This window comes from Sinocyclocheilus anshuiensis, unplaced genomic scaffold (assembly GCF_001515605.1).
Source record: "Sinocyclocheilus anshuiensis isolate Anshui unplaced genomic scaffold, SAMN03320099.WGS_v1.1 scaffold1746, whole genome shotgun sequence".
Classification (NCBI taxonomy): Eukaryota; Metazoa; Chordata; class Actinopteri; order Cypriniformes; family Cyprinidae; genus Sinocyclocheilus; species Sinocyclocheilus anshuiensis.
The window spans coordinates 315,794-325,812 of NW_015545562.1; the positions used below are offsets into that span (position 1 = coordinate 315,794).

At 34.4% G+C, this 10,019-nt stretch overlaps 1 protein-coding gene across 3 annotated transcripts in view; it reads right to left on the reverse strand.

Moving 5' to 3' along the window:
* The window catches only part of LOC107698347 (CD2-associated protein-like), a 64,281-nt gene that overhangs the window by 36,365 nt on the left and 17,897 nt on the right, over positions 1–10,019 (reverse strand). For all 3 annotated transcript variants that reach the window (XM_016499304.1, XM_016499305.1, XM_016499303.1), the window contains exons 2-5: positions 7,670–7,830; positions 3,780–3,978; positions 1,576–1,676; positions 535–655 (exon numbers count right to left, since the gene is read on the reverse strand). In XM_016499304.1, the coding sequence (XP_016354790.1) occupies positions 535–655; positions 1,576–1,676; positions 3,780–3,978; positions 7,670–7,830 (582 nt within the window). The remainder of the gene's footprint in view (positions 1–534; positions 656–1,575; positions 1,677–3,779; positions 3,979–7,669; positions 7,831–10,019) is intronic.

The window sequence follows — 10,019 nt, forward strand, 5'->3', positions numbered from 1 at the left end:
ATCGAATCGAATCATGAAATCAAAATCGTGAATCGAATCGAATCGTGAGTTGAGTGAATCGTTACATCCCTATTAATGACAGAATTTTCATTTTTGGGTGAACTATACCTTTAATATTTTCACGGAAACCGTGCTACATTTTTTTTCAGGATACTTTGATGAAAAGAAAGTTCAAAAGAACAGCATTTATTTAATAAAGAAAACAAAATTATTAATATTTTACTGTCAGTTTTGATTAAGTTAATGTATGATTGCTGAATAAACGTTTTTTTTTTTTTTTATCTTACTAACCCCAAACTTTTGAACAGTGGAGTACACTTGGTCTGCTTTTTAAGACTGCTTCAGTTGGCCTAATGCCTCAAATAAATAAATAAATATTATGAACAAAAAGTTGTCAACTGCAGATGCCGTGACTAGGTCTAACACCTCCAAAACACCGCACACACACCCTTAAACGTACAAAAAACCAACAAAGGTGTCTGTTGAGTGTTTTCGTGTAAGGACATGCCCTCTCTGAGATAAGCTGAGCAGTACCTGGCTCATCTGTTATGTCGCTGGTCTCTGTCTCTTCAGCTGATTCTATTTCTTTGACGAAGTTGGAAGGAAAGAGCCCTGACTTCCCATTCATGCTTCCGCTCCACCAGCCCTCCTCAACCTAAAACACAGTCAGCACTAATACAGGAACTGTCCATTCAAACGCTCATTTTCAAAGACAGTGGGTCTCAACTGGTTTCACTTCAGGATGCAGATTTTACACTGGACATCAAGTTACAAACCAACACAATAGCAAAATAGTTTAAAGCACGAAGCAAAACTGTCCTAAAAAATGCAAAGACTTTTTTAATGTTGCTTGAATTTTGATAGGCAGAAACAAAAGAAAACAAAAAAATAATTGCCATAAAAGAGCCATATTAAATGTAATCTGGCTTAAAGTAGTCTTTCATTTCATTTTTTTTTTTTTAAGATGAGGGAGATGTCAAGCATGTTGGCCATATTGGTATATGTCCATTTATCTGGTTAGCATCTACTAAGCTAGAATAATCTGCACTACAATATTACAGTTTGATCAGAAACACTGTCTTTGACAAACAACACATGATATATGAAGCATTCAGCCTATATATGCCCATTTATTTTATTCATTTACTAACTATTCACAATTATATGATTACTTGAATGGTTTAATTTGCATTTTATATAGTTGATTTCCTTCTTGTCTGCAACCCTATCAAAACAGACTTTGGGCCACAAACCACCGTTGGAGAACCACTGATCTTCAAACCATTATGGATGAAGTCACAAAGAATGTTTGAGAGAGAGTATGTAAAATAAATAAATAAATAAACTACATTTTTATTACTAGCTCATGAGAAACATCTGAGCGGGCAACTAAAATTACAAATGAAACTTAAGGAACATCTAACTACTTTATCATCATATCTCACACTGCAGCATGCAAAAAGCCTATCAAAGAACATTTGCTGTGCGTGGATTTCTATAAATAGAAAACTAATATATTCAGCACAATTTCAAAACATCGAGTTACATTAAATACAAAAGACAGCAGCTACTGACCTCCTGAGTGATGTCAATGATATCTCCAATCTTCAGTTCCAGCTCGTCTTCATTCTGAGGCACATATTCAAACAGGACTTTGCACTGACGCTTCTTGGGCTCTGTAATGAAAACACAACAAGTCACTCTGGATCTGGCCTGACACGTCGCTCAGCCAATAACACTTGTATGCAAGGGGAGCATTTCCTCCAGCTACCTGAAGAGGGCTCTGAGTAAAGACTAGCACAATCAGGAAGAGTCTTTATTAAACTTGTATGCACACATACACTCTCACACACAGATGCCACACCCTGTCCTTGAGATGATTCATATGCCCTTTAAGGAGAAAAGAAAACGGCAGATTACTCTGTTTGCTCCATATTACATGCCAAATTAAGACATGTTACCGGTCACCCAAAAACTAAACTGAGAAATCTTCTCCACTACTAAATATTCTAATGCTTGTACATTACAGTTGAAAAGTTTGGGATCAGGAAGATATATATATATTTTTTTAAATATTACATTTACTCCGTAATGATGACGCATTAAATTGATTAAAAGTGACAGTAAACATTTAAAATGTAAAAAAAATAAATAAAAAAAAGGCTTTTATGTCATAAATGCTGTTCTTTTGAACTTCACATTAAAATAATTCTGATAAAAATATACATAAATTATTTTTAAACAATTTTTAATGTATCAATTATTTTGTCTCATATGCTCATCAAGGCTGCTTTATTTTATCAAAAATACAGTAAAAACAGTAATAGTGTAAAACATTTTCAAAAGTAATTTATTCCTGTATGGCATAGCTGAAATTTCTGAAGCCATAACTCCGGTTTTCAGTGTCACATGATCCTCCAGAAATCATTCTAATATGCTCATTTGGTGCTCAAGTAACTTATCTTAATTATTATGTTGTTGTGCTGCTTAATTTTTGTGTAAACCATTAGACATTTTTCAGGATTCTTTGATGAACAGCAAGTAAAAAAAACTGCAATTATTTAAAAAATACATTTTTTTTTACATTATAATTGCCTTTACTGTCCCTTGCGATTAATTCATTGCTAATCAATTTAAAGCTTTTGATCAGTTTAATAATTATTGCTGAATAAAAATATTACTTTCTTAAAAAAAACTTTCTGACCCCAAACTTTTGCATTTTTTTAGTGTACTACTACTACTTAGTATTAAGTTAATACCATGGTACATGAATATAGTAATAATTCATTATCACTGTATATTGAAATACTACAGTATTGGCATCAAATTCTATTACTGTATCATTGTACCGCCACAGTACTGTTTAGTTTAGTAGAAGGCTCTCTATGGCTGGCTTGTAATGTACGCTGCACCGAGCAGAAACTAAACAAAATATACCTTATTTCCTCAATGGTACAATGTGATAAACCTGCACAGGAGCACAGAGGAAGAGAATCAACACAACTACATTCCACTGTTATCACTGTTTTAGATGATTTGTTCAGCAGAAACCTTGAAGGTAGGACAGCACCACAATCGTTGAGTGTTCTGTGACAATGTTCCCATGCAGCTGGAGAGGATCAAGTGGACTTCCTCTAAAATCTGAGACAGTCGTACACTCAAGACTCAAGACAGAGGAAATGAAAACAGGCTTCATGAGCCGACAAGAAAACAACTGCTGCCCACTACTGGCCAAAGCCACCATCAGCTAAACATTTTTGTGCTAAACTCTGATTCCATCAAACCAAACACAAACAAAAAAAAAATGGTGAAAGATCTTACCATATGCTGTATTATGGTAAACTATATAAAAATCATCTCAGCCAGCTGTGACAAATTATTTTGACAACAAAAACTCCCACAATGATACACCAATAACCAATCGACAGTAAAGATGCTGTAAACCATCATGCTAATGTCATTGTCCACTAGACTGAATTAGACCACCACAATCTATAGACCACATGGCCTTCATCCAAAGACATGTCAGCAAACTCAAACATGCAAAATGATTTACAGTTAGAACGTGTTTCTGATTGGCTACTTTTGCTCAATGGCTAAAAAGCTTGGGTGGATTTGTGACAATTGTTTTGCTGTTATTGAGTCCAGGGCTGTCACAGAGACAGATATGTGGTCTGTCAGGAAGAAGGGACATTTTATGTGTGGCATTCTAAAAACAAAATCTCTAAGAAAAAGAAGAGTAAAAAGCTGTTAAGAATTTGAAATGAAAAAAGACGCACTCTTTTTTGAGGCACGGGGCTGAGAATGAGGTTGTAAGCCAATTCCTCCTGCCGGGATGCCGTAGGTACTGATCCTTTGCACCAGGCTCGCCACATTCCCTGATGCTCGCCGCTGTATCGGAGTCTCATCTTTCACCTCCTTCACTTCTTTAGCCTCCTTTGGCTCATCTTTGGACTTTGGCTCATCTTTTTTCACCTCCTTGATTCACACACACACACACACACACACACACACACAAAAAAAGAATCAAATATCACATATAGCATCACATATAACAGCAGTATGGCAAATCACACATCATGGTAAAAGTAATTTTATACCACGGACACAACATGTATCATGGTATTTTCCCTGAAAATGAAAATGAAAATGCTTTATATATTAAATATAATCACATGACACTGTGTTATTTTTGAAAGTTAAATGAAAGTTAATTCATCCTTTTAAATTATTTTCTCAGTTTGTTTGGAACCTGACAGACATTATATCTTCCAAGTCATTTCTCTCATATTAATTTGTCTCTGTATATACACGTTACGCCATGTTTCTTTGTCACTCATAGCATTGCTAGTATATATACTATGGTATAAATGATTTAGCAAAACCTGTTTGATAAATAAATACAGAATTTTTTTTTTCAGTAGTACAATAAATAAAAAATCTGAATTTAAGGCAGTTTAAATAGAAATGAAAATGTCTGAGAGAATTCAACATCTATATATGTACAGCACCTGTAGGTTTTGTTTTGAATGCATGAATTCTTTGTTAGGTTTACATTCTACATTTACATTTACATTCTTCACACCCACGTCATATAAAACTCTACAGAAACCACTGACTAGCACCTACACTCACGGTTTCCAAACACATGTGAATTCAGCAACACCACAGCCTCCCTCACACATTCAGAAAAAGGTGGGAAGAGAGAGACAAAAGAGAAACAAAGGAGTGATAAGATCTCCAACGACTTCAGACAGCCGTGTACTCATACGCCCCGAAAAGCAAGTTCTCAGCTCATCCAGCTGAAACTTGCTCTGTGCTTATCTCTCTCTCAATGATATTTGTATTTGGTATGGATATTAAGAGGATCTGAAGTATAGCACTTCATACTGTGAACAAGAATAAAGAATCCTGAGCTGGTAGAGCCAGTGTATTACACCTATTTAGCGTCTAATTCAGCACTGAATTAAGAAACCTTTTAAATTCTTGAATTTTAATTAAGGTAGCACTTAGAATGTAATGAAGCGGAATTTAAATTAAATGAACTTCAAAAAATGGTTTTAAAATAATATATTTCTCCATATCAATTACCAATAAACATGTCAGCATAAACAACATATGGGGTGTTTGCCCCAAACTTTCGAATTGATTTAAAGTTGTCTGAAATGTGTCTGTAGGAGTGGTGAAATCATAATCTAAAACCTAAAATGATAAATAATTTGAAAGAAATTGCATTCTACAAATCAGGGAATTAAATGTTTAATAAATTAATTATAAATAAATCATGCAATCATTTAATGTCAACAACTTTAAATCAATTAAATGTAAAACGTGTTTCTTTCACTATGTGAACCTAGTGGCACAATACACATAAATGCAATTACATTAAAATAATAATAATAGTAAAAAAAAAAAAATGTTAAATTGCTTAACCCTCATTTGCTATGCCAACCGCTTTATTTAGTCTACTACCCAAGGAACTGCCATGGATTTTGGGGCATAATACTATGTTGTTTTTGGAAATGTACTATGGTTGATAAAATGACATTCTTTTAAGTACCCTTCAGGGCTGTACAGTGCGACATATATGCTACGAAATAACTGGTCTGTGCAATGAATACATTTACCACTGTAGCACGCGTGCGATACAGTTTTGCATGTTCATAACACAGCCGCTTAATAGTGTGAAGTGATTTCGTTGTGCTTGTTTGTGTGTGTGAGATTGATTATACTTGGTAGTTAGGGGTGTGCGATATGACGATATTTGATTGTGGACGATTAAAATGTCTCCACGATCTGCTTTTGAAGAAATATCGTTGTATCGTGCTACAGCGCACATTCTATCAGCTGCAGTTCTGGTGCTTGACTGATGAACTTATCATCAGTCAGTTGCTTTTAGAAAAGTATAATTGATGTATATAGTGTATATAATGTTTTATTTTAATATTTGTACATTCAATTTCTTGAATTTTACTGCTAAATACTGTACCTGAAAAATGAAGCACTGTTTGTGTTTCTTATTTTCTAATAACAAAGATAAAATAATGACAAAGATTATTATCTTTGCTCACTTTGGCCTAAATGTCTGCCATTCTTTTTTATTTTATATTTTGTTAAGGTGTAAGAGGTGTTATGTTTCTGCACTCTTCCATTTTTAGCAAATTAAGAAAACTTTGTCTAAAAACAATTTTTGTGATGGTTTGTATTTTTTGTGCTCTGTATGGAACATCAATGCCTGTTTAAGTGATGAACTCCATTACTTGTGTTTGTTTTCAGACATGATAACAGACGTTTTATACTTGTGCTACAACTTTTTGGCCTGTGCTACAAAACTTTCAACCTCTGTAGCACCAGTGCTATGTGAAAAAAAAGTTAACGTACAGCCCTGCCCTTTAATACTATGGTAAGCACCATGTAATACATTCAGTACTACGTAATACATCAAAGTACCCTAGCATTATTCTAGCATTGCCACAGTATTACCACAGAAACTCTACAGAAGTCTTTTTAGCTGGGTTTAGACGGACTCAGACAGAGTTTGGGTTTGAGAGAAAGGCATGTGGAGCAGCACTCTTTGTTTCCTGGAGGCTCCGGTGCAGAATGGAGAATGCCACAGGCTGCATCCGCTCCAAACTTCCTGTCTGAGATGCTGACAAAGAAATTCCTTTTTGTTACTCCCTGCTCAGTAACTAATTTGAGGTCAGCCTTCTCAACCTTTTTAAAGCTCCTGGTTTTCTTATAATACCTAAATAATTAATCATTATAATTAATAAATAAATATACAAAATTATCTGTACATGAAACCAGTGTACTGAAAGCGGTACATTTAATCAGTTAAAAAGAGTAAATCACTTCAAAAACTATTCCTGTCTAAAAATAAATACATATAAAAAAATGAAATCTTTATTTAAAACACAAATGTTCTAAATGCACAATTGTAGAAAATTAACTTTAAGAATGCAATAAAATTGTGCCGTTAGTGTAAAAACATTTTTTTTACTAAATAATTATTTTCTGGTTATGCTTTTCCAGTAAGCGCCCTTTAAATCCTGTGCTATCTGCGATTAGTCTGGTGATTCAGCAAAACAGGCAATGAAATCCAGTGCCATGTTATGAGAAACTAAATGAACAGAAAACCAACTAAAGACAAAACATTTCCAGTAACATGTTTTCCAGACACGACAAGCCCAAGATCTTATTTAGATATGAACTGACAGACAGACAAACTAAAACAAGCTCCTTACCTGCTCGATTTCCATGATCTTCTCCAGAAACCACCTGAGTGCCGACTATCAAATCTTTCCGGGATCAAAGTTCAGTTAAGGGAGTGGAAAATTACCTCACACCCTACTAAAGGGTCTCCGCAAAGAAACGAAAGCAATAATTTCCTGCCTTTGACAAGATTTGCCATTACAATCGTCTTTAATGTGGGTTTCATCACGCTGCTTCAGTAACTACTCAAAACACTAATTAAGAGGTACACAAATTGAAGATGAAACTGCAATACCTGCAATGACACATGGACTTGTAACGTCATACCTAAAGAAAACCACTTCCTTCCTGTTGCCACTCAGTTTTTGCCAACCACAAGGCTTTTTACCTCTCTTTGTTTCCTTACATAAACCCAATATATTAAATAACATAAAAAAAAAGCATTTCTTGAAATTACCTTTACAAAGTTGTCTGGGAAAAGGCCTCGTTTCCCGTTGAGGTCTCCCTCCATCCATCCCTCCTCCTCCATCCGTCGCACATTTCTGATCACATCTCCAAGTCTGAGGGTCAACTCATCTTCGTGGGCGGCTTCATACTCAAACTCCACCACCACCTCAACTACAAAGGGGAGAACAGACAGTCATTGAAAGTCATGCTGTGATTAAGACTCTGATAAAGGTTGTTTGTGACATAATGGCACAGATATAACTTAACAAGTATGCAAAGTAATATACAGCCAAGGCTTTTTTTTTTTTTACACCAAATACAAACTGATAAAGCAAAATAAATGCAGAAATTAATGGTTTCTCTCAACAACAAATGGTCTGTTTGCATTGACACACACTGAAACTGATATTGTATACAATTTCAAATGTATTGATGGTCCTTAAAAGGAATAGTTCACCCAAAAATGAAACTTCTGTCATCATTTACCCACATGACTTTAGGGTCTTTCTTAGGTGAAACACATATGGATAAAAAAAAAAGCACAATATTTATCATACATGTAGTCCAAAAGTCATATGAACGTCACATGGATGAGAAAATTATGAGAATATTAACTTTGGGATGAACTGTTCATTTGCTGCGGGTCAATTTGACCCATTTTGAATTTCATGTTGTCTGAAATACTGGTTACCTTACAATGTTTTTCTTGAAATTTTGCGATTTTTCCTCACTTAGGACCATGAACATACCTGCACTGTTTCGACACTTTGATGTGATAGAATTTCTATTACAGTTATGATGATTATGAGTTAATTTTACCTCATATTTCATTGTTAAAATCAGTTGCACAGACCCAAAATTAAAATAAAAAAATTTCAGTTTCTAAACAAGGAAGCATAAGGGTATTTACATTTATGTATTCGGCAAAAAATGTCTATAATATTATTATAACCATGTTATAATTTTTTTTTGTAATGTGTGATAGGTATTAATTTTAAAGGTGTGCTGATTGTACCAGTTTTTTTTTGTTTGTTTGTTTTACATAGTCTGATTAACTGTAATGAATCCAATTACAATTTCGTAATGATTGTACCCAGATTTTTTACTTAACACAGGCGTTAAAGCTAGGGCTGCCACTAACGACTATTTTTATTTCGATTAATCTATCTACTAATTTATCGATTAATCTAAACAATTAATTTCCCACAAAAAAAAATCAAACATTTTAAAGAACATTTTATTAAACTTGCAACTTTGCCATTCAGTAGTGTACCATAAAAAAGTATAAATGTAAACAAGCCATTGACGAAATGTAAAACTAAAAGAGTAAAAATGTAAACAAACCTAATAAAAATGAAATAAAAAGAAAATAATTACAAAAGTCTGAGAAAGTCAGCATGTTCTTAATGTCAATATATCCACATGTTCTGGGCTTCTGTTCATTACAGCTGTGAGTGCAACTACAAAGGGGAAAAAATTAACCCGAACAGTTGGGTTTTCACATTAAATAAATGCAATGTTTAGAGTCCACTAAGATCAAGTATTAAAATTGTATTATTAAAATTTTATTTTAAGTTATTATTATTAAAAATGTTAAGTATTAAAAGTACTCTTAGAAATGTGCAAACAACAGATTTAAACAGACATCTCCAGCATGATGAAAAAAATTAACAGAGGACTTCAGTATAGGGATGCTCCGATCCACCTTTTTCGCCTCCGTTACCGATTCCGATACCTAGGGTTCGGTATTGGCCGATACCGATACCGATACCGATCCGATACCAGTGAAGTTTTTTTCCCTCATTTAAATAAATGTAGAATTTATATATCTCTGTGTGTGGAACTGATAATCATTCTTTCACAATCTACTAGATTCAGAATACTTCATTATAAAGAAAAATAAAATAAACAAATATGAAAAAACATAGGCCTATGTATATTTCTTTTCTTTTATTATATTGTCTTTCGGATGAGACGTTAAACCGAGGTCCTGACTCTCTGTGGTCATTAAAAAAAATCCCATGGCACTTCTCGTAAAGAGTAGGGGTGTAACCCCAGTGTCCTGGCCAAATTGCACCCCTGGCCTTTGTCAATCATGGCCTCCAAATAATCCCCAACCACTTGATTGGCTCTATGACTCTCTCTCCTCTCCACCTGGTGGTAAGCGCGCTGTCCTGTGGCTGCCGTCGCATCATCCAAGTGGATGCTGCACACTGGTGGTGGTTGAGGTGGTTGAGGAGCACATGATTGTAAAGCGCTTTGGGTGTACAACAATACACAATAAAGCGCTATATAAAATGCATCATTCATTAATTTATAATCTATGACAAAAATTTATCATAAACTAGGTTAGTGGATAA